The 25,390-nt window shown below is 38.2% G+C and overlaps 2 protein-coding genes across 5 annotated transcripts in view; both read right to left on the bottom strand.

Moving 5' to 3' along the window:
* The window catches only part of MBTPS2 (membrane bound transcription factor peptidase, site 2), a 93,012-nt gene that overhangs the window by 18,708 nt on the left and 48,914 nt on the right, over positions 1-25,390 (bottom strand). For all 4 annotated transcript variants that reach the window (XR_011446296.1, XR_011446297.1, XM_070291448.1 and 1 more), the window contains exons 2-6: positions 24,451-24,599; positions 22,333-22,543; positions 11,843-11,946; positions 9,669-9,796; positions 816-934 (exon numbers count right to left, since the gene is read on the bottom strand). Coding sequence is in view for 2 of the 4 variants with exons in the window: in XM_070291447.1 (XP_070147548.1) it covers positions 816-934; positions 9,669-9,796; positions 11,843-11,946; positions 22,333-22,543; positions 24,451-24,599 (711 nt within the window). In the remaining 2 variants the exon portion in view is untranslated. The remainder of the gene's footprint in view (positions 1-815; positions 935-9,668; positions 9,797-11,842; positions 11,947-22,332; positions 22,544-24,450; positions 24,600-25,390) is intronic.
* On the bottom strand, positions 3,937-8,306 carry YY2 (YY2 transcription factor). The gene is made up of 2 exons (XM_070291449.1): positions 8,068-8,306; positions 3,937-7,612 (listed from the first exon to the last, which is right to left on the bottom strand). The coding sequence occupies exon 2, from the start codon at positions 5,997-5,999 to the stop codon at positions 4,848-4,850; it is 1,152 nt and encodes a 383-aa protein (XP_070147550.1). The 5' UTR covers positions 6,000-7,612; positions 8,068-8,306; the 3' UTR covers positions 3,937-4,847.

The following is a 25,390-nucleotide window of genomic DNA, read 5'->3' as shown; positions in this document are numbered from 1 at the left end:
AAGTTTTGAATAATGCAAAAATCATCCAGCTTTGAATCCATGATGTACAGTCCTAGAAAAATAACAAAATAAAACCCAACAATTATACTTTTCATACTTCACTAAGACTTTGAATTTTTTGCAACTGAAAAAACAAACAAACCTCACTCACCAACAGTTAAGATAGAAATGACAGTTTTCCCCAAGCTGCTAATTAAAATTTTTTGTGAAAGTGGTTGCCAGAATGCCTTCATTTTCCTATATCACCAAGGGAGAAAATGATAAGACAAGACCTTATCTAAACACAGTCCCAAATATGCAGACAATACTGTCAGCACATCAGTATGTGAGTCAGTTGTTCACAAAGGTAATTTTTCTCTTCCCAAAGTGCGAAGAGACGACTTGATACCATCATAGTAGTCTAAGGGAGTGAAAGACAGAGTTGAAGACATTAATAACTTAAAACTCCCATGAAATGTTCTGGCTGGCTAGCTTAGGTTTCATCTTTCTTACTTCTTAGGAATAAAGACATTTGACTCAAAAGCACAATTATGAAACAAACAGTAAAGGTAAATGATGCATTTTATCAACAAATTACAGGTAGAAAATCTTGATATCATTCTTGTAACTCAGAACAGAAACAATTTTCAGTATTTTAAAAGAGCCAGTGTGTTTCACAAAACTATTTCTTCCATTTGAAAGGATTACTGTAATTTCTTTAGGAAAAACTGAACATTCTGTACACGAGAGGAATCTGAACAAAAGTTCCTGACATAAAATGCTAAGTGTTACTTCACAAAATCTGGTGGAATACCCTAGACAATCTTATCATTTACCTCAGCAACTTCAGTGATAAGCACCCCAACTCCAGTGTAGTAAAACGGCAAGAGAATCACAGGAAGGAGAATAAGAGCTAAAATGCCGAGGAGTGCAAGGATGAAGTTATGCCAGATACCTGAAAAGAGGGGACAAAGAGAATAAGTTCAACCAGGGGCAGGGTAGCTGTATTTCATTACACCTCGGCATTCTGATATATTAGGAAAGTCACCAAAAGAAGCTGTGAGGCAGATAGATCAATTTATTAGTACAGAAGACATGTTCAGTTATAATCTTCTTTCATTTCAAATATTGAAATCTAAAATGACTATGTTACTATAACACTAGGAAGACCACAGGCTAATGATTTAACCCTGTTAGAGTCTCCATTCTCTCTCAATATATATACATTTATTATATATGTGAAGGGGTGTGTATGTGTATATCGTGAATAGAGTATCTTTTACTTACCATAGCTTTTTTTCAGAACATGTTATGTATTCATTTAAACATACTTGTGATCTTTGAAAGGAATTTCCGAGCTATCAAATAAAAGTTATGATGCAGTAAAAAACATTCTTGCTGAACTGGGGTATGTATCTTACATCAAGACTATAAACTATCTGCACCATCTCTATAGAGATAGATGAACTGAATGTTGCGCTGGAACCTGCTCCTACCAGCTTGCCACAGCTGACTGGGCCTCTTTAACCAATTCCTCCACCAGGAGGCACCAGTTGGTGCCTTCAAATTGGCCATGGTGGGAGTATTTATACCACAGACAGGAGCAAATGCTGGTTTATCAGAGCTCTCTACCCTTTCCTCCAGGGCTATATGCTAAAAATTCAGTAGCATACCACCAGGTAACAGCCCCTACCATACCAATCCTTGCTCTCTAGTACAGTTTTTCTTATGGGGAGGGTGGAGGAAATACCAGCTCTCTGGGCAGTGTGATTCTTAGGTGTGCAGGTCTTGCCGCTTACAAGACAGGATATATATCATATATATGTCACCGAGACAACCAACCAATGTCCCCCACCCCACACATTCCAAACATCCTAGGAGGCTGACAGCACCAGTGTCCTGTAATGACAGAAATGTAACTTAAAGACATCACCCAGATCTAAGGGGACTGTGGCCATATGACTGTACTTCAGCAAAAGGACGCAAGCAGAGGTGAAGGGGACTGTCTTACTGGCTGGAATGTAGCTATAATGGAGCTAAACTTGAGTCTACGACATAGAAGCTGCACGCTGGAAATCGTAAAGCTAAGACAGAAAGCGCTTCAGTCCTCCAGATCATAGAATTACCATTATTAGCATTGAACTACTTACATTTCTAATGTTTTATGAGTGTTTAAGTCACTGTTATTTTTAGGTATTACAGCAGCCAGATTTCTAGCTAATAATATATGTTTCATGTACCACAACACTGCAAGATGTTCCTCTAGCCCAAAACATAATTGGGTAAACAATCCTTTCTGTTTTATACACAGAGAGATCTTTTAAAAACACCAATGGTATCCAGCTATTTATCTGAAATTGTGTTTTGCTTTTTCATTTATATACTTTTGACTTTTCCCTTATCTGCACATTCATATCTAACTTATTCCTTATATCCACTAGAGTAGCCTATTTTTTAAAAAACATACTGACTTATTAATAAGGTTCCCTACTAATGATCACTTAGGCTGTCTTAACTTTTTCATACAGCATTGCAACAACTTTGCTCATGATGTTATGCATCTGATTAAGATCACATCTCTGAAGGTATGGACAATTACACAAAAATGGAATTGTTGGGTCAAAAATATATGCATTAAAGTGAACCTCCAAGTCTGCATTATATTCTTATAACTGTCATGTTTCCCCACCCTCTAAACAACTCTAAACAACACTATCATCATTTTAGACTATCATCTGCCAGGTGAAAAGTAAAATCTTTGTCTTCATTTCTATTTCTTTAACTATGAATGAGTTTATACGTTTTTTATGGTTATTAAATGGTTATATTGCTTTTTGAGAATTGCTTACTTTTATCCATTGTCAGTTTGCATTTTTTGAATTAAAAAAATGTTATTTTTATGTTGTTTTTATGTTATTATATTGTTTTATTATTTATGTTTTTATTTATGTTATTATTATTTATAATACATACATTGAGGAATTTGGTCTTCTATATGAGGTATTTTGATAATTTCCTCCAGTTTGTTTGGCTAGGTTTATAGTTTTGCCTATGCATATATTTTAAATTTTGGTGTGGTCAAATGGCTCCTTTGTATTAAGTTTTTCCCAGTTCAAGATTATAGAAGATCTGTGTTCTCTTGTATTGCTTTCATAGATTTTTTTTTTCAGGCTCCTTTTTTAAAAAATATAAATTTATTTATTTTAATTGGAGGTTAATTAAAAAAACAAAATTAAGACCCAAAACAAACAAACAAAAAAACCCCTCAGATTTTTTGACCCACTGGAATTTACTCTAGTGAAACTAATCTAGGAATACAGCTATTCCACCCCTCCCACCACTCCACACCCTGTTGCTAGTCTCACAATTTTACAAAATCCATCCCCACTGGTTAGATTTGCCACCACTCCTATGTGCTATATTCAGCTTTCTCCTCAACTACTCAGGATGGTACAGTCCAACAGAACTGCCTAAATGTTATATCCTATCTCTTCTTTACCAGGATGACCCCACCGTACAAACCTGGCTCTTCTCATCCAAGCAACACTCAGCGGGGCACATAGACACACTGATTCGTTGACCCTCTGGGGAGCCTCCTATCTCTTATCAGGGATGCAGCTGGTACCAGACCACCCTGCTAGATTTCACATTTGCCAATGATTGCTAAGTTGCAATGTGGGTACCTTTATTTCCTTTATTTAAACAACCTCTTGTTCATTAATGATTTGCTTTTCAGTGCACCAAATTAATTTTGTTACCGTTTTTACTTTCTCTGGAGCAAGGTTTCTCAACAGTGGCACTACTGGCATTTGGGGCCAGATTATCCTTTGCTGTAGGGGACTGATCTGTGCATTGTAAAATGTTTAGCAGCAACTCTGGCCTCTACCCATCCACCAGATGCCACTAGCACCCTCCCCATTTTCTCTATTTTCTGGCTACAATACTTATAGAGACAAGTTTTTTTTCTTTAGAACAGGTATTTTATTTTTTGTCTATTATAAAGGATTTACATGCCAAACGGTAAAAGTCATTACGTACACAATGTATTCCACAGCTGAGCACCACTCCCTAACTGAACAGGCAAAGAAAGGACTAAACAACAGCACCTGGCAGTATTTGGGGTGCGGGGGGAGTAAAAAGACTAAAACAGGTTTAAACTGACTACTACAACTTATCTAATATTCAAAACTACTAATTCAATGCAGTTAAAACACTGTTATATAACATGCATTAACATCAAAGAATACAACCAAAATTAAGATAGCAAACAAAACCTATGTAAGTTTTTTTAAACTGTAAAACGTTATATATACATGTAACTGCTCACTCATTTAAAGAAAACCTGCAAGCAAAGTTATCTACTTCCAGAAAAACCATACACAGAACTACTAAGCATATTCTTTTTTTAGTACTAAACATATTCTTAAAAAGTATAAACATGAACATTTAGAAAATACAGAACTTCAAAAATTGAAACAATAGGCAAAACTTCATTTTTAAAGTAGTGTGAAAAGTCCCATTTTTATCACAGTTGGACAAAGAACAGTCTTTTTTTTTTAAAGAGCAGTCTTTTGATGTGAGATTCACAAGCAAGCATTACAAAATCCTACTTTTCAAATGGTATTACAGAACAAGACAAAACTACAGAACAAGACAAAACTTCTTAACAATGTTATATGAAGAATTATTTTTTTCCTTTTTTTTCACCTTTTATTTTTTACTAAATCTATCAAAACTTAACCCTTAGATATATTGGAGTCAGTCACAAAATTCTTTTCTAGAAACAGTATACGAAAGAGAGGCATATTCATTTTCAATTACACAACTGGAAGATGCTTTCTGAGACTGGGAAGAGTCTTCCCTTCTTTTTACTGGTTATTTTTATTCTTAGTATGTGTTAAGATATGAGATTTCAGGTTAGTTGACTGCGAAAACCTTCTATTACAACAACTGAAAGGGCACACGTAGGGCCTATCTCCGGTATGGATTCGCACGTGGGTACGCAGGTTGAAATCCAGGGAAAAGCGTTTTCCGCAGCCTTCAAAGGTGCACTGAAACGGCTTCTCTCCGGTATGCACCAGCTGATGCCGTTTCAATTTTGAGCCCTCAACAAAAGCTTTGCCACATTCTGCACAGACATGAACTCTGGGACCATGGGTGTGCATATGTTTTTTCAAAGCAGCTTTATCCCTGAACATCTTCAAGCAGCCTGTGTGAGGGCAAGCTACTGTTTTCGGCACATCATCTTTGGGTTTTTTAGGTTTCATTTTAGTAAATTCGGCCAGTTGTTTGGGGTCTGAGAGATCAACGCCAGGAATTCCCTCAGGAGGCAGTTTCTTACCCGTCAAGTACTCTGAATAATCAGGAACTGAGTTCTCAGTCTGTCCAGCCTCAGGGTCTTTCTTATTGTTTGCAGACCACATGGTGACAGAAAACTGACCCTCTAGGGTTTGGATCTGGACCTGCTTCTGCTCCCACTTCTTGGGGCCTGCCCCGGAGCTGCTTCCCGCCGCCGTCGCCTCACCGCCCGGGTAACCCTTCTTACCGTTGCGTTTCTGGCCGTGGCTGCTGGGCTTCCTGGTGCGGTTGCAGGCTAAGGAAGACTTGGAGCCTGACAGAGGAGCCAAGGTCTGCTCAAAGTAGCTGTCGTCGAGGCCTGGGATGATAGTCTGGTCACTGGCCTGAAGGCTTTCGGTTTGGGAGCAGGTCACCACCTCCTCCTGCGTCTGCACCATGACTTCTTGGTCGCAGTCCCCCTGGGCTGGGCTGTTTGTAAAAAGAGGCTGCAGCGCAATCAGAGGTGGATAGTGGTGGCCACCGTGGAACCAATTGCTGGCGACATCATCGTATTCCTTGATCGCCTCAGTCCCCATGGTCTCCACAGAGACGCTCTCCTCAGTCGGGGTCTCCTCGTAGAGGCTCTCCTCAGGGAGGGGCGCCACCTGCACTTGCTGCAGCCCCACAATCTCTGGATACAACTCCAGGTCGTCTGTGACGTAGAATGACTCGTGGGAGTCCATGGCTGAGGGCTCTTCAGAGGCTACTAATCAGCGGATTGGTGACCAAAAGGCCGCGGAAAAAAAAAGCCGAAAGGAGAAAACCGCGTGCTTTGCCAGAAAGCGCGCGCGGTTGCAGAGCACGAGACGGAAGAGGCGCAAGTGCTCCTGGGTGGGCAGCACGCATGCGCTTTGCGGCACCTTGCACATGCGCTTCTACGCTGAGGCGCCCCACAGTTGTACGTGCCCACAGTCCAGTACGTGCCCACAGTTGTACGCTCGCACATGCGCCATCTCTCCCACCCCGGTACCTGTGCTAAGCAAGTGTTTCTTTTCAGTATAGCAACCAGGCTCTGCATATTTTTTTGTTTCATTTTCATTGAATTATCCCCTTCTACCCCACCACCTGTATGAGTATAGCGGGGGTGGGGGGGGGGGGAGAAGACCTATCCTTTTCTAATATTTATGCTTTTTTAAATTTAATTGCACTGACCCACATTTATAGACCGTTTAACAATATCAGTGATAGTGGGAATGCCTGTCTTTTCCTTTAATACAAGGTGCTGGGCCATAGACTAGCACTGGTCCATCACTTGCATTACCATTTGAACCATATCCACCCTTCAACCCCTGGTTTTTGTCTTCCACAAAACTGGTCCCTGGTTCCCAAAAGGTTAGAGACCAGTGCTTTAATAGAAATGCTTTTAAGTTTTATACCACTAGTAAATATCCAACTATTTCCACTTTTAGGAAAGATTTTTGTTTTTTAAGCATTAATGGATATTGAATTTTATTAAATACCCATTTCAATATCTGCTGAGGTGATATTTTTCCCTTAAGGGTAATCAGTGTTTACCACATTCACATATAACGTTTCCTAATGTTAAGCCATCTTTGTGTTGTTTAGATACACCAACTGTCTATAGAATTTTTTTGTGTGATTTACAGGATACAGCAGTGTTAGTACACCGACTTCAAGAAAAATTCTTGGTTTCCTTCTATATGTAATCTGGAAAGTTTATGCTAAATTGGAATTGAAAAGAAAAATCTTTTCTTCAAGATTTGAAATAATTCTACATATTGAACTTTCAGGACCATTCTTCAACTTCCTTAATTTCTTCTGTGGTAATCATCCTATTGCAGCCATGAAATTAAAAGACACTTACTCCTTGGAAGAAAAGTTATGACCAACCTAGATAGCATGTTCAAAAGCAGAGACATTACTTTGCCAACTAAGGTCCATCTAGTTAAGGCTATGGTTTTTCCTGTGGTCATGTATGGATGTGAGAGTTGGACTGTGAAGAAAGCTGAGCGCCAAAGAATTGATGCTTTTGAACTGTGGTGTTGGAGAAGACTCTTGAGAGTCCCTTGGACTGCAAGGAGATCCAACCAGTCCATTCTGAAGATCAGCCCTGGGATTTCTCTGGAAGGAATGATGCTAAAGCTGAAACTCCAGTACTTTGGCCACCTCATGCGAAGAGCTGACTCATTGGAAAAGACTTTGATGTTGGGAGGGATTGGGGGCAGGAGAAGAAGGGGACGAACGAGGATGAGATGGCTGGATGGCAGCACTGACTTGATGGACGTGAGTCTGAGTGAACTCCAGGAGCTGGTGATGGACAGGGAGGCCTGGTGTGCTGCAATTCATGGGGTCGCAAAGAGTTGGACACGACTGAGCGACTGAACTGAACTGAACTGAATCATCCTATTTATATATATTTTTCTATCTCTGCTGGGGTTAATTTAGGCTATTTAAAAAATAATTATCCAGGTTTGTGAAAATTTTTTGCAGAGATGAACAAAGAACACTTTTATAATTGTTTAAAATTTCTCTGTATCAGTTGTCATTCCCCAATCTGACTGCTAATTCTGTATAAATGTTTTCTCCATTGCTTAATCTTTTTTTGTTCTTCCAAGAACTCTTGAATTTAAAAGTTTTTTTTTCTAATTTATTACACTTTTTGTGTATTTTCACACTGATTATGGGGCTTCCCTAGTGGCTCAGATGGTAAAGAATCTGCCTGCAATGCAGGAGACCGGGGTTTGATCCCTGGGTTGCTAAGATCCCCAGGAGAAGGGAATGGCTACTCACTGTAGTATTCTTAGCAGATAAAGGTCCATCTGGTCAAAGCTATGGTTTTTCCAGTAGTCATGTATGGATGTGAGAGTTGGACTATAAAGTTGAGTGCTGAAGAATTGATGCTTTTGAACTGTGGTGTTGGAGAAGGCTCTTGAGAATCCCTTGGTCCCATCACTTCATGGCAAAAAGATGGGGAAACAATTTAAACAGTGACAGACTTTATTTTCCTGGGCTCCAATATCACTGAAGATGGTGACTGCAGCCGTGAAATTAAAAGACGCTCGCTCCTTGGATTGCAAGGAGACGAAACCAGTTCATCCTAAAGAAAATCAGTCATGAATATTCATTGGAAGGACTAATGCTGAAGCTGAAACTCCAATACTTTGGCTACCTCATGCGAAGAACTGACTCATTGGAAAAGACCCTGATACTGGGAAAGGCTGAAGGCAGGAGAGAAGGGGACGACAGAGGATGAGATGGTTGGATGGCATCACTGACTTGATGGACATGAGTTTGAGCAAGCTCTGGGAGTTGGTGATGGGCAGGAAAGCCTGGCATGCTGCAGTCCACGGGGTCGCAAAGAATCGGACACAATTGAGTGACTGAACTGAACTGATGTAGTATTCTTGCCTGGAGAATTCCATGGACAGAGGAGCCTGGCAGGCTACAGTCCGTGGGGTCGCAAAGAGTTGGACACGATTGACGAACTGTATCTATCTATCTATACTAATTACATCAATTCTTACCTATTTCATAGTTCTTTTCTCATTTCTTTAGTTGACTCCTTAACTGATTTACTTTCATTTCTTATTTCATAACAATTGCCTAAGGTAGTGACTTTTCATTTTAGCAAAACTTTACACATTACTTCATTACCATTTTAAAAAATACTGCAATTATGATTTGGAATTTAACTGGCCAATTTTTATTAGTTTCCTGGGCACTTGAAAATAAACTGTCATGGTATAGGGTTTGACATTACTATTGACTTTTATCTTAGTAATCAGAGCTTCAATGATAAAGACTTTTTTGTACATAACTGCCATTTGCTGAGAGACAAGCCTCCTTTATTACATTTGTTTTTTCCTGGTACTTTTTTCTATTTTTGTTTTGATGATTTGTTACTTTATTCAGTAAGACGCATGATTACATTTTCATCATGGATTATACTGCTTATGATTATTTAGTGACCTCCCATGTCTACTTCAGATGAGATGGTTGGATGGTATCACAGACTCAATGGACATGGGTTTGAGTGGACTCCGGGAGTTGGTGATGGACAGGGAGGCCTGGCGTGCTGTGGTTCATGGGGGTCACAAAGAGTCGGGACACGACTGAGTGACTGAACTGAACTGAACATGTCTACTTCAATGCTTTAGCCACATTTTCATGGTATGCTCTGCTCATTTTACTTTTAATCTTTTAAAAATATCTCATGTTAAAAAATGGGAAAAAAACTGGAATGTAAATTATTTTGCTCTACTACTTCGAACTCAAAGTCTTATAATCTGAGTTTATCAACCACAAAGTGAGATGTTTTCATTTGTGATGTGAGTACTTTCCATAAAACCACTAATAACACACAGATATATAAAGAAATTTAAATATTTTACCTGCACAAAATATCCTTAGCTGCTGGACTGGTGATATAAGTTGCAAATGAGTGGTGAACAGATCAACAAATGCTCCAGGATAAATAATGAAGAGAAAAATCCCGAAGCCATTAAATCGAACTTGTTCCCTAAGAAATCACATAAGAAAAAGGAATTTACTACTAGTATCACATTTTTCAAATTAATAATGCATGTAATCATAAAACGCCCCAATGTGATTCAAATTCTTGTTTAAAATACAAGTCTCTGGACAAAGAATTATATATGATATACATGTATATCATAGTTTTATAATAGCATACAGATTTAGTTATCAGTGAAATTATATTTTGTAAAACAGGGCATTCTGAAATAGACTTATAATTTCAAAATTTTTAGAAACCAATATGCTGAGCAAATAACTTAAAATTAGTCACAAATACAAAGCAATAGTATTTCTATGAGAAACTTAAAAAAAAACATTTTTATGGTTTACTGAATTATTTTCAGGGAAGGAGATGGTAGAAAATAGAATTCAAATATTAATAAATAATTTAAATATTTATATTTGTCTTAGCTATTGTAAAGATGGCATTTTATCTAAATGTATTCTTGCTGAATTAATGTTAAGTACATTTTAAAATACATAATGCCTCAGATTGTCCTCAAGAGAACTGTTTTTTTAATCAACTCATTCTCTAAAAATGGAATTACATTTAAAAGCCTCATAAGACCACACAGCTACTCTGACAAAAAGCATCATCTAAATATTTTGTGCTGTCACCTAGCATTAAATATCTAAGATGACTGTGAAATTCACTTTTCCTCAGCAACTGGGATTTTATAAAAAATTACCCATACTATTTCACAAACACATTAAACTGTTAATAACAATGCTTTTCTATGTAAAACCCTAAAAGCTACAGAGCTAAAGAAGAGGAAGCAAAGGTGAAAGAAAAAAAACTAGCTGCCCATTTAAACCACTACATGGCACACCTGTGTAACAGTATATGCTCTGTCAAGATGAGGGTCAAGACTCTCTGTCAAGATGAGAGTCAACAGACTCTTTTCATAAGCAACTGGAAAGTAATAAGAAATGATTAAATCTTCTCCTTTAAAACTTTTTATGTGGTCTACACACCCAAAGGATGAAACACATTCCCATCAGTATGTGTGTTCATTATCAGGAATAAAGGGGAGTTGTGACTCACACTCTCTCCCCTATCACGATTTCACACATTTAGGAGACTTTAAAATGCTCACTTTAAAATGCTCAATGATGGGGAGGGAGGTGGGAGGGGGGTTCATGTTTGGGAACGCATGTAAGAATTAAAGATTTTAAAATTAAAAAAAAAATAAATAAATAAAATAAAATGCTCAATGATACACTTGGAGAGTCAAGACAAGAACAGGGCATGATACTTGAAGCAAGTCCCAGGTCTCATCCTCCCTTATCTTTTCCCACTTGGTTTTCTAGACAGGCTATGATATTTGTTAACAAACCCAGAGCTTTCAGTGTTCTTGCTGTAGGCAGCAGAGGCCATGAGTAGAAGCAGGAAAGTATTTCAGATGATGAACCAAAGTAAGTACTAAGAAGGCAGGTGGGTGGGATTTGACTGCAGTGGTTATCATTCTGATCCAATGATGAATATAAAGATTAGGTTTCGGGACTGGATGAAAATAGTGATGCACCATGAGGATATAACCATGCTGGCAAAGGACAAAGGATAGAAAGACCCAGATTATAGATGTGCACAATTAACTAAGCATATTCATCAATATATTAATGTCTACAAAAGAGAAGGTAGCTTAAAGTAATAATGGTGGATATGCACCGGGCAGTAGTCACAGAAAGAAAAAGTATCAAATGTAGCAGATTTTAGTAATGTGTGCATGATAAGTTGCTTGAGTCATGCCCGACTCTTTGTGACCCCATGGACTGTAGTACATCAGGCTCCTCTGTCCATGGAATTCTCCAGGCAAGAATACTGGAGTGGGTTGCCTTTTCCTACTCCAGAGGATCTTCCCAACCCAGGGATCAAACCTGTGTCTCTCATTTCTCCTGCACTGGCAGGTGGGTTCTTTACCATTAGCACCACCTGGGAAGTCCCACATTTTAGTAATAAGTCCTTCTAAATGAAATGCTTTTTTTTGCATCCTGTATATATATAGAGAGAGAAAGAGGGAAATATTACCTAATAGCTGCTATTCCATGTCCAATTTCATGTACAACACCGCTAATGAGGACTGCAGCGAAGAAATAGGTCAGTTGGTTGACGGGTAAATTAATGCCAGGAACCTGTTCATAGAAACAACAACAAATACACACTTGGGCACCAAGAGACCTGGATGTTCACTCTGTACTAACATCTAAACTTCCAAATCCAATGTTCTGTAAGCTAAAAGTAATATAAACACTGATTGTCCACTTCTCCATTCCCATCACAATAAAAATAAAAACACCAGTTGTTTTTTTTTTTAAACTAAGCACATCAATCTAAAGCGAATAGGAAACACTAGATTAAAACATTAAAATATTAGCTTCCCAAACTCTTTACCATGGGGAAGAATTAGGGAACCTGGCAGAGTGCCAGGAAAGTCAGAGGGACAGTGAAGGAGTCAGCAGCTGATTCATCCTTCAGGGCTGGAAGCCCAATGTGGGAATTCTTGTTACAATTCCCAGTCCTTCCGCCAAAGTGTTATTGCAAGGTTTCAAGTACTTACGTGAGTGATACAGGAAGTCTCCACCCCCCTCTTCAGTCAGTTTCATTTTACTACTATCAAGTTATATGAGAGTTGATCATTAAAGGGAGCATAATAAAAGTGCCTTATTGGTGTAGGAGCACCATACCCTTCATTTTTTCTATTTCATCAGCTTGTCTAGTACATTGGTGAGAAAAGCACTATCAAAATGACACATAAATATATTAAAATTGAAGTTTAATGCAAAAAGAAAGCCATATGGAACATCAGTCAGTTCAGTTCAGTCACTCAGTCGTGTCTGAGTCTTTGCGACCCCGTGGACTGCAGCACGCCAGGCTTCCCTGTCCATCACCAACTCCCAGAGTTTACCCAAACTCATGTCCATTGAGTTGGTGACGCCATTCAACCATCTCATCCTCTGTGGTCCCCTTCTCCTCCTGCCTTCAACCTTTCCCAGCATCAGGGTCTTTTCCGGTGAGTCAGTTCTTCACATCAGATGGCCAAAGTATTGGAGTTTCAGCTTCAGCATCAGCCCTTCCAATGAATATTCAGGACTGATTTCCTTTAGGATGGGCTGGTTTGATCTTGTTGTCCAAGGACTCTCAAGAGTCTTCTCCAACACCACAGTTCAAAAGCATCAATTCTTTGGTGCTGACTGAGAAAATGATCTGAGCCACAGTCAGTTCCCGGTCTTGTTTTTGCTGACTTCTCCGTCAGCAAAAGAGCTTCTCCGTCTTTAAAAACTATATTTTTATTATAAACATGGTTTTGAAATCTGGCCCTTTCACTTAATAGTATTACAAACATTTTCCCATGAATATTTTCTGGTTCAATATGCTTTTTAATACCTGCACTGTATTTCATGGAGTAGACTGTTGGGCATTTCAATTGTTTTGAAAGGTTTCTGCTCTTACAAAATACTGTGATAAACATTCAGTCTTAGATACATAAATATCTAGGGGATAAACTGTTAGGCAAGCATGGTTGGTTCACACTCTGGGGACATCAGGTGTGTCTGATGTTCTGGCTCCATTATACTATATAAGGAACCTTGAAGTTTGGATTATTCCTCTAACACTTCAATTTCTACATCATTAATATGGAAATAACCATGTTATTTACCTAAAAGGGTGATTCTGAGGATTGCAAGAGATAATCCTTGTCTACCATTTACATCATGCCTAACAGAGAGGTAATAAAAACAATTATACTTTAAAAATTTTGACACAGATCAAACTGCTCTCCAAAAGCAGACCCTTCCATAACCTTGGGCAAACTCATTTTATTCAAATCTGCAATTTCAGAGGAATAAAAAGTATCCCATCGTTTGATTTCTATTTCTTTGATGCTTATTAAGTTGAACACCCATTCCCCTACTTTTTGACCACTGGGAGATCTTTTTTGAGTAGCCTATTCCTGACTTGTCCATTTTCTTTTTCTCCTTAGAGTACTGTGTTTTCTTATTGACTGTAAGATCACTTAAAATATCAATCATCTGTTTTCTGTGATTCATGCCATAGATGTAGTCCCACGTTTTTTGTCTTTTTATTTTGCTTTTGGTTTTTTATACATAAAAATTTTTATGTAGTCAAATATATCTATAGTCATGGTTTTGCCATTAATTTTATGCATGTTTTTCTCATTCTGTGTTCCTATAAACAGAAACTTGATTTTTCTCCTTTCAAGGTCTTTTTTAATTTCACAGTTTAATTTTAATTCAATTACAGTTTCTTTTTGTGTATAACAAAGGGATTTCACTTTGAAGCCTTTTTTAGTAACTGAAGAAGAGATTCAAACCATGCTGCTTGGACTGCTTTCTAAATTCATTGATTCTAAGAGTTCTTTCTCTAGTTAAGAAACTAGCTTTCATAGTCATCATTTTTAATGTGCTCATAAAATTACCCTGAATGACAATCCCATAATTTAAGCAATCCTCTATTATGTATTGTGGTTGTTTCCAATTCTTCATAAAGGTTAGGATAAAAAGCTTGATAAATACTACTTTTTCTATAATTTGGAATGATTTCCTTAACCTAGAGTTCCAGAGGTGGAAATAAATGGTCAGAGGATATGTACATTTTTATGATGCTCATTATCTGAAGTTCTCTCTACTCAGACCCTATTAAGCAACTCTTTTCAAGAACAACAGTTCAGTTGCTCAGTCTTGAACGACTCTTTGCGAGGCCATGGACTGTGGCACGCCAGGCCTCCCTGTTCGTCACCAACTCACAGAACTTACTCAAACTCATGTCCATTGAGTTGGTGATGCCGTCCAACTGTCTCATCCTCTGTTGTCTTCTTCTCTTCCCGCCATCAATCTTTCCCAGCATCAGTCTTTTCACGAGTCAGTTCTTTGCATCAGGTGGCCAAAGTACTGGAGTTTCAGCTTCAGCATCAGTCCTTCCAATGAATATTCAGGACTGATCTCCTTTAGGATGGACTGGTTGGATCTCCTTGCTGTCCAAGTGACTTTCAAGCGTCTTCTCCAACACTACAGTTCAAAAACATCAATTCTTCCGTGCTCAGCTTTCTTTATAGCCCAACTCTCAATCCATACATGACTACTGGAAAAACTGTAGCTTTGACTAGACAGACCTTTGTTGGCAAAGTAATGTCTCTGCTTTTTAATATGCTGTCTAGGTTGGTCAAAACTTTTCTTCCAAGGAGCAAGCATCTTTTACTTTCATGGCTGCAGTCACCATCTGCAGTGATTTTGGAGCCCAAAGAAAGTTTCTCACTGTTTCCATTTTTTCCCCATCTATTTGCCATGAAGTGATGGAACCAGATGCCATGATCTTAGTTTTCTAAATGTTGACTTTTAAGCCAGTTTTTCACTCTCTTCTTTCACTTTCATCAAGAGCCTCTTTAGTTCTTCACTTTCTGCCATAAGGGTGGTGTCATCTGCATATCTGAGGTTATTGATATTTCTCCCGGCAATCATGATTCCAGCTTGTGCTTCGTCCAACCTGGCATTTCTCATGATGTACTCTGCATATAAGTTAAATAAGCAGGGTGACCATATACAGCCCTGACGTACTCCTTTCCGAATTTGGAACCAGTCTGTTGTTCCATGTCCAGTTCTAACTGTTGCTTCTTGACCTGCATACATATTTCTCAAGAGGCAGGTCAGTTGGTCTTGTATTTCCTTCTCTTTAAGAATTTTCCAAAAAAAAAAAAAATAATAATTTTCCAGTTTGTTGGGATCCACACAGTAAAGGCTTTGGCATAGTCAATGAAGCAGAAGTAGACGTTTATCTGGAACTCTCCTGCTTTTTCTATTATCCAGCAAATGGATGTTGGCAATTTGATCTCTGGTTCCTCTGCCTTTTCTAAATCCAGCTTGAATATCTGGAAGTTCTCAGTTCACATACTGTTGAAGCCTGGATTGGAGAATTTTGAACATTACTTTGCTAGAGTGTGAGATGAGTGCAATCGGGCGGTAGTTTGAGCATTCTTTGGCATTGCCTTTCTTTGGGATTGGAATGAAAACTGGCCTTTTCCAGTCTTATGGTCACTGCTGAGTTTTCCAAATTTGCTGGCATATTGAGTGCAGCACTTTCACAGCATCATCTTTCAGGATTTGAAATAGCTCAACTGGAATGGCATCACCTCCACTAGCTTTGTTCTTAGTGATGATTCCTAAGACCCACTTGATTCTGCATTCCAGGATGTCTGGCTCTAGGTAAGTGATCACACCATCATGATTATCTGGGTCGTGAAGATCTTTTTTGAACAGTTCTTCTGTGTATTCTTGCCAACTCTTCTTAATATCTTCTGCTTCTGTTAGGTCCATACCATTTCTGTCCTTGGGCATGCATCAAGGACCTGCCCATCTTTGCATGAAAAGTTCTCCTGGTATCTCTAAGTTACTTGAAGAGATCACTAGTCTTTCCCATTTTATTGTTTTCCTCTATTTCTTTGCACTGATCACTGATGGAGGCTTTTTAAAAAATCTCTCTTTGCTATTCTTTGGAATTCTGCATTTAAATGGTTATATCTTTCCTTTTTTTGCCTTTCACTTCTCTTCTTTTCTCAGCTATTTGTAAGGCCTCCTCAGATAACCATTTTGCCTTTTTGCATTTCTTTTTCTTGGGGATGGTCCTGATCACTGCCTCCTGTACCATGTCATAAACTTCCATCCATAGTTCTTCAGGTCCTCTGTCTATCAGATCTAATCCCTTGAATCTGTTTGTCACTTTCATTGTATTTGATTTAGGTCATACCTGAATGGTCTAGTGGTTTTCCCTACTTTCTTCAATTTAAGTCTGAATTTGGCAATAAGGAGTTCATGATCTGAGCCACAATCAGCTCCTGGTCTTGTTTTTCTGACTGTTTAGAGCTTCTCCATCTTTGGCTGCAAAGAATACAATCAATCTGATTTCACTATTGACCATCTGGTGATGTCCATGTGTAGAGTCTTCTCTTGTGTTGCTGGAAGAGGGTGTTTGCTATGACCAGTGCATTCTCTTGGCAAAACTTTATTAGCCCTTGCCCTGCTTCATTGTGTACTCCAAGGCCAACATCAGTGTACCTTTTTCTACATATCTGCTCCTTTCCCATGTTGCCAGGTATCTGTCTATTCAGACCTATAGTTTTCTTATCTCTGATACCTCTCTAAACTGATGTACTTAAGATTCTCATACATTTCCTCTATATCATAAATTATTCAGGTTATCTTACCTTTATTTCAAATAAATCAGTAGGCTTGACCCAACAGGATATTGATTCCTTTTCCTTATTATGTCAATGGGTTTAATAATGAAATAAGGTAAGGATTTGAGTATGTGACTATACCAACAGATGGTAGGTCTTATTTGCTGGCAATGGTACTTGACTGCCCATCTGCTTCAGCCATGATCACACAGGGCATTAGATGTACCAGAATACTGATCTCTCAATAACATAGAGTGTCAGGTTTTGGGGAATTAATACTGAATGAGGCCATAGATAATTACAGAATAAACAGAAAGTTAGTTCTTTGAGCTACAAGCGTTCATATCAAAGTCAGGAGATATAACAAACCTAAACAAAAACATGCCAGGTAGATACACAGAAGGCAGTGGACTTCTTAATGGCTCCAATGCATGGCTCTCCTAACAGAGTCAATATTTTGTGAGCTCTATGAATAAGTGGAAAAGAAAACAAAAGAAATAATTTCTCCTCTAAATATCACTTTGCCATTCAGTTAATGACTTTTTTTGGACATGACACCAAAAGCACAAACAATAAAAGGAAAAATCAACAAATGACATTATGTTAAACTCAAAAGCTCCTGCATAGTGAAAGAAACAATCAATGGCAGCCTACAGAATGTGAGAAAATTTCTGCAAACCATGTACTGGATAAGAGATTAATATCGAAAATATATAAACAACTAACAAAAACAAACAACCCCTCCCCCAACAATCTGATTAAAAAATGAGCAGAAGTACTAGTTCCGAAGATGACCTCAAAATGGCCAAAAGAAACATGAAAAAATGTTCAACATTACTAATCATCAGGAACATGCCAATCAAAACCACAGTGAGATAATACCTCACACCTGTTAGAATGGCTATCATCAGCAGAGAAGAGGGATTTCCCTGGTGCTCCCAGTGCAGGGGTTCTGGGTTTGATGCCTGATCAGGAAACCAGATCCTGCAAGCAGAAACTAAGATCTTGCATGCCTCAGGTAAGAACTAGCACAACCAAATAAATTTTTTTTTTACAAAAAGAAAGAAGAGACAACTCATGTGTTGGCAAGGATGTGGTGAAAAAGGAACCCTAACGCACTGTTGGTGGAAATATAAATTAGTCCAACTACTATGGAAAACAATATGGAGGTTCCTCAAAAAGTTAAAATAGATCTAACACATGATCAATCAATTCTACTTCTGGGTATACACCCAAAGGAAATGAAAATATTTTGACGAGGTATATGCATATCTGTGTTTATCACTTTGGCCACCTGATGTGAAGAACTGACTCATCTGAAAAGACCCTGATGCTGTGAAAGATTGAAGGCAGGAGGAGAAGGGGACGACAGAGGATGAGATGGTTGGATGGCATCACAGACTTGATGGACATGAGTTTGAGTAAACTCCAGGAGTTGGTGATGGACAGGGAAGCCTGGCGTGTTACAGTCCATGGGGCCGCAAACAGTGAGACACAACCGAGTGACTGAACTGAACTGATGTTTATCACAATAGCAAAGATTATGGAAATGACCCAAATGACCACCAATAGATGAATGGATGAAAACAATGTAGCAATATACATACACAATAGAATATTATTCATGTATGAGAAGGGAAGCTATCCTGCCATTTGCAACAACATGGATAGACCTTGACCACATGATGCTAAGTGAGATAAGTCAGAGAAAAACAAGTACTAAATGGTATCACTTATATATAGAATCTAAAAAAGTCCAATCTGTTAAAAAGAAAAAAAAGAGCATAAAATGGTGGTTACCAGAAGATAGGGGGTGCTGATAAGATTGAGCGTTTAAGGGTACAAAGTTGCAATGAGTGGCAAATAAGCCACAGAGATCTCATGCACAGTATAAAGACTAAAATCAATAATACTATACTATAATAATATAATCTGATAGATATTGCTCCAATGGCAATATTATAATAAATAAATGTATGAAAGTAACATGCTGTATACCTTAAATTTACAAATTATGTCAAATTTATCAAATAAAAAATTAATTTAAAAAGCTTGTTAGCTTCTTTGTGCCTGTGGATGATGCCACGTAAGCATCACTGAAGTCTCCTCCACTACAGTCAAGTCTAAGTTGGAGTCTATCAAAGAGCCCAGAAAGCCTGCGGAAGCTCTTCATCAGAGGTCTGAGCTTTGAAACAACCAATTGTGGGTCTGAGGAGCCATTCTGAGCTTTGGAGGACACTCAGACTGTGTGGTAAGGAGGGATCCACACACAAGCACTCCAGAGGCTTCGGGTTTGTCACATACACCACAGTGGAGGAGGTGGATTCGATTATGAATGCAAGACCACACAAGGTGGATGGAAGAGTTGTGGAACCAGAGGGCTGTCTCAAGAGAAGATTCTCAAAGACCTGGTGCCCACTTAACTGTGAAAAAGATTTTTGTTGGTGGCATCAAAGAAGATAATGAAAACAGCACCTAACATGTTATTTTGAACAGTATGGGGGGAAAAAAGTGACTGAGGCAACAGCAGAAAGAATGCCTTCTGTAACCTTTGATGACCATGACTCCATAGACAAGATTGTCATTTAGAAATACCACACTGTGAATGGCCACAACTGTGAAATAAGGAAAACCGTATCTAAGCAAGAGATGGTTAGTGCTTCATTCAGCCAAAGACATAGAAGTGGTTCTGGAAACTTTAGTGGTAGTCATGGAGGTGGTTTTGGTGGGAATGTCAACTTTGGTTGTGGAGGAAATGTCAGTGGTTGAGGTGGCTTCCGTGGCAGCCATGGTGGTGGTAGATACGGTGGCTGTGAGAATGGCTATAATGGATTTGGAAATGATGGAAGCAGTTTGGAGGTGGCGGAAGCTATGATGATTCTGGCAATTACAGCAATCAATCTTCAAAGTTTGGACCCATGAAAGGAGGAAACTTTGGAGGCAGAAGTTCTGGCCCCTATGGTGGCAGAGGCCAATAATTTGCCAAACCATGAAACCAAGGTGGCTATAGTGGTTCCTGCAGCAGCAAGTAGCTATGGCGGTGGGAGGTTTTAATTACTGCCAGGAAACAAAGCTTAGCAGGAGAGGAGAGCCAGTGAAGTGACCAGGAAGCTACAAGTTACAAGAGATTTGTAAACTCAGTCAAGCACAGTGGTGGCAGGGCCCTGCTGATTTGAAGAAGACATGTTTTAGACAATGCTCATGTGTATGGGAAAAAAAAAAAAAAACCTCGAGGACTATATTTGTGACTAATTGCACAAACTATTTTAGTTTCTAATTGGTGGGAAGTGTAAAGCATTGCAATAAAGAGTTTTAACATAGTTTTTTTGTACCCATGCTATTGATTGCCAAATTTAATAGTCTGATTATGATGCTGAATAAATATCTTTTAAAACAAACACCCCCCCCCAAAAAAAACTCATTAAACTAAAATAAAACTAAAAAGCCACAGGAAAAACAAAACACGAAAAACCTTTTCCTATTCTAATCCTAGCAGTCACAGGCCAGTGATCATATTTCCTCTAAGCTTGCTTCTTTCTCTACTATCCCCTTCCTTGGCAAACAATAACCAATCATGTATCCTGAGAGTCATCCTCAACTCCTTCTTCTCCCTCCAGCCTCACATTCACTTAATCACTGAGGTCTGAGAACTCCACTTCAGAAGATCCCTTGAATCCAGCCCTTCATTCTTCTTATCATTAATTTAGTTTAGATCTTTATAACTTCTGACATGAATTATTCCAAATGCCCCCTCAAATGGCCTCCTCATCTCCAGTGAAACCTTACTCCAGTCCATTTTGCATAGACTTGTTATATAGATAAAATAAAAACTCTTTAGAATGGCCCTTCATAAACCAGACCCTGCCTCTATATCCCATCTTAGCTCCTATACGTTATACCTTCCACCATATATCTCTTAGATACAAGTCAAAGTTACTTTATAGTTACTTTATAGTTGATAAATTATTGGTCTTTCTTAAAGTCAGTGGTAGGTGAGTGATGGAACCATCATTTACTAGCTGTGACCACAGGCAAGTGACTTAACAGCTCTGTGCCTCGGTTTTCTCATCTGTGAATCAGGGATAACAACAATACTTATTCCTAGATTGCTATAAGAATAAAATACTGAATCACTATGCTGTACACCTGAAACTAACACAACTGTAAATCAACTATACTTCAATTTTTAAAAGTCACTAATTACTCCAGTGTTCTTGCCTGGAGAATCCCAGGGATGGTGGAGCCTGGTGGGCTGCCATCTATGGGTTCGCACAGAGTCGGACACGACTGAAGTGACTTAGCCGCAACAGTCTGTTACATTAACAATGTAACATCCATGATTCATGGAAATTGTTAATGAAAAAAATTTAAAATAAAAGGTATTTGGTAGTAAAGTACCCTTTCAAACTCTGGAAACATGAATTGACAGGGTATAGGTCTACACATGTTCCTTAAAGTGGGAATTATAATAAGTAGCTTACAGTCAAAGAAGTACAACTCAGTATATTATTCTTCACATCAAGAAATCACAGTGATCATTCAAAAGGTCTTTTACCCTTAATTAAAAGGATATTATTGCTTACAGTTTGAAAGCCATGAAGAGTAAAGGGGAACACTTTGCACAGGGTTAAGATGCAATTTATTTCTACATTAAAGAGACTTTAAATCAGTATGCTTATTCCTTGACAGTAACAATTATTCAACACTTCAAGAAGACAACATGAATTACTAACTAGGTATAAAATAAGCTACAAGGATATAATTTACAACACAGGGAATACAGTTGATATTTTATAATAACTATAAATGGAGAAGGAAATGGCAACCCACTCCAGTGTTCTTGCCTGGAGAATCCCAGGGACGGGGGAGCCTGGTGGGCTGCCATCTATGGGGTCGCACAGAGTTGGACACGACTGAAGTGACTTAGCAGCAGCAGCATAAATGGATTACAACTTTTAAAAATTGTGAATCACTGTATTGCATGCCTATAACTTATATAGTATTGTATGGCAACTATATTTCAATTTAAAAAAACAAATCTGCACTGGAAAAAAAACATGAATTAAATCTAATACTTGTGTAATTGTTCACAGTCTTGGCGGTAGTTCATTTGTTCTATTATTACTATTCCTGCTCTTCCTCCTACTACTACGTATTGCAACAATTCTTTGCTATATTCTTACTAATGATTTTGTTTAAGCAACTAATTTGAGAGATTGTAAGACTTTTGATATTTTTCACATTTATATTATGGATAGGAATTATGCTATCCAGAAGAAATATATCTATGTTTCAACAAAGCTACTTAGAGCAGTAATAAGGCACTTACCACAACTTGGAGCACCTGTTCATTGTAAAGTGAGGAAGAGGAGGAGGAAGAGGAGGAAGAAGAGGAAGAGGAAGAAGAATGGGAAGAGGAAGAGGAGGAGGAATAAGAAGAGTCAGCCATCATTTGGCCTAAAGTCTGTATCAGTGTTTTCCCCAGAAGAAAAAAAGAGCTGAACATGGCAATTACGCCAAACACCATTCCAAAATTGAACCTGTCAAGAGGAAAAAAAATTACATAAATGTACAATCCCTCACAATCCACGGACTAAAAAATATGTTAACCAGCCACATTTCATAGCTTCAAAACAATGTCTAAAAATGTCAATAACTCTTGCTTCTTTTTCCTACCTGAACTTCAGATACTTGACTGAAGCACAGGTACTTGGCTCTGTAAGCAGTTCTAATTTACAATTCTCTCATCACTGAAGGGGGCTTCCCTGGTGGCTCAGTGGTAAAAATTCCACCTGCCATACAGGAGACGTGGAGTCAATCCCTGGGTCAGGAAGATCCTGTAGAGAAGTGCGTGGCAACCCACTCCGGTATTCTTGTCTGGAGAATCCCCATGGACAGAGGAGCCTGATGGCCTACAGTCCATGGGGTTGTGAAGAGTTGGGGACGCGACTAAGCAGGCACAGCATGGCACATAACTGAAGAGGCTGAATGTTGTTCCCAATCCTATTGTTTTTCTCATTTACATAGCATTGTTTTTATCTTATTCTCACATAGTTATGAAAGCTCTTTGACATTATAGAAATCCATTCTTTTATCTACCGATTCTACTGTTTGGATTTTATTTTAGTTGAATTTTGTCATGGGCTTAAAATAGTAATGTGGTAAAACTTAAGAACAGTTTTTTCTACTGTTAATAATTACAAGTCATTCTTCTGTAGTTGGGAATAATCTATTACATTTTCTAACTTTTTGATAAGCTGTGTTTTTTCAAGGAACTTGTCCATTTCATTTAAATCGTCAAATTTATATATATAGAACTGTTCACAATAGCTTCATCTTTCAAAATGAGTCTCACTCCATGCTGTCATTGCTAAGGGCCTGGGTTCAATCTCTGCTTGGGGAACTATTAATAAAATTCTACAAGTTGTGTAGAACAGTCAAAATAAATAAATGAGTCTCAGAATCTATAGTAATATTTCTTCCTCCAATTCTGATTTTTAGTTGTTTTCTTTTTTTGTTGATCAGTCATGGTATGGGTTTATCAATTTTACTAATCTTTTCAAAGAATCAGCTTTTGGCTTTGTTGATTTTCTCTACTGTATACTTCCTATTTCGCTGATTTCTGCTCTTTATTATTTCTGTTTTGTCTGCTTTGATCTGCTCTTGCGTTTTCTGCTTTTTGATCACCTCATTATTGATATTTAGCTCTACTCCAGCTGGAGCTAAATTTTTAACAAAAAGGAATTTAGACAAAGGCCCTCTACTCTCATACTAAAAACTCTTCAGCTACAGAAACTGTCAGTCTCTAGGGTGTCCCGGAGAGCGTTATAAATCCCCTAACCATAAACACTATAAACTATGACTTTTACAATATTTTAAATTAAAGGGATAGGCCTAGCATAGCCAAGGAGTCCAGGACCCTGCTGCTGCAATCTGGCTGGCGTTGGTTTGTGCATAGGCCTTACAGGAGGATAAATATTTTAAATATCCTTCCTCTGGATGGGTATCACAGACGAAGCACAGAGGAAAGCCTGTAGACTTTTGGAAGCCCTATTACTCCCACAACCCTTGTTTCTACTTGTGATGATGGAGGAGAGAATTCTCTAAGATTGTTTTCCTGGTGGAAAATGCTCCATATGCGTTTTGCCTTTCCATTGATGTATAACTTCCATGGTAAAATGCGTAAGTCTGAAGTGTACAGCTCACTGAATTTTTATGTATGTACATACACCCATGTGTCCACCAGATCAAGACAGAGAATCTTGACTGTGAATGTGTGCAAAGCACGATGATGCAATCCCATACACTTATATAAAGCCAGAAAGTTTTTACATGGTCAACATTTTAAAACTCAGTAAACTGAAAACGATGGAAACAATTCATTTAACATGTATTTCTCAGGATCACAATTACTAATTTAAACCAATAAAGAGAAAATGAAGAATACCACTGGTAAAGTATCCTTGCTTTCCGCCGTCCCCAACTATAAAAGGCACGATTGAAAACAGCAGTCTGCCATCTTATGTGAAAAGGGGAGATGCTCAATCCGTTGTTTTCCAGCCAGTCTTCATAAGAATGCTTAAAATATACAGATGACTGAGAGAGAAAGAAAAGTTCCACATCATTCAATTTGAAGAACAATTTATAATGTTTAAGAAAATTTTAAAAAAGAAGTGTTTTCTACAGGAAAGCAAGATAGTGACTAATCAAATGTTTATAACTTTTAAAGCTTTACATTTATCTATTTTTTTCAGGATATTAAAGTATAAGTCTTGGACTAGCTGGTTTGCTGAGCTCAGGGTCCAGCAAATTACGGCCCATGGGCAAAAAATGTTTGCTTAGAACAGCATTGTCCAAAAGAAATATAATGTGAGCTACAAGTGCAAGTCACATGTGCAATTTAAAATTTTCCAGTAGCCAAGAAAATTTAAAAGGCAAATAGAAGCAGATTAATTTTAAAGTATTTTTAACTAAAAAGAACCAAGATATTATCATTCAAAATATAATCAATATAATTATTGAAATATAATTATTGAAATATTACACATTCTATTTGTTTTCTTACTTACTTATGCACTAAGTCTTTGAAATTCAATGTCAACTTTACACTTAAGAGCATATCTCAGTTCGGACTAGCCCCATTTCAAATGCTAGATGGCCACATGTAGTTAGTGGCTACCACACAGGACAGCACAGGTCTAAAAGCCTTGTTACACAGCAAGAGGTCTTGTGTTATAACTTAAAAAGACCCCAGCCGATCCAACAGAGGGGACAGGTTATTTGGAATCAGTGCTTTCTATACTCTTGAGCAACAACCCTAAGAACTTAGCCTGGATTTGACCATGTAAAAATACAAAATTTATCTAAAGTCATCTTAATTTCAGTAA

Source organism: Ovis canadensis, chromosome X (genome assembly GCF_042477335.2).
Source record: "Ovis canadensis isolate MfBH-ARS-UI-01 breed Bighorn chromosome X, ARS-UI_OviCan_v2, whole genome shotgun sequence".
In the NCBI taxonomy this organism is placed as follows: Eukaryota; Metazoa; Chordata; class Mammalia; order Artiodactyla; family Bovidae; genus Ovis; species Ovis canadensis.
Note: the sequence above shows the minus strand (reverse complement) of the source record. Positions and strands in the feature narration are given on the sequence as shown.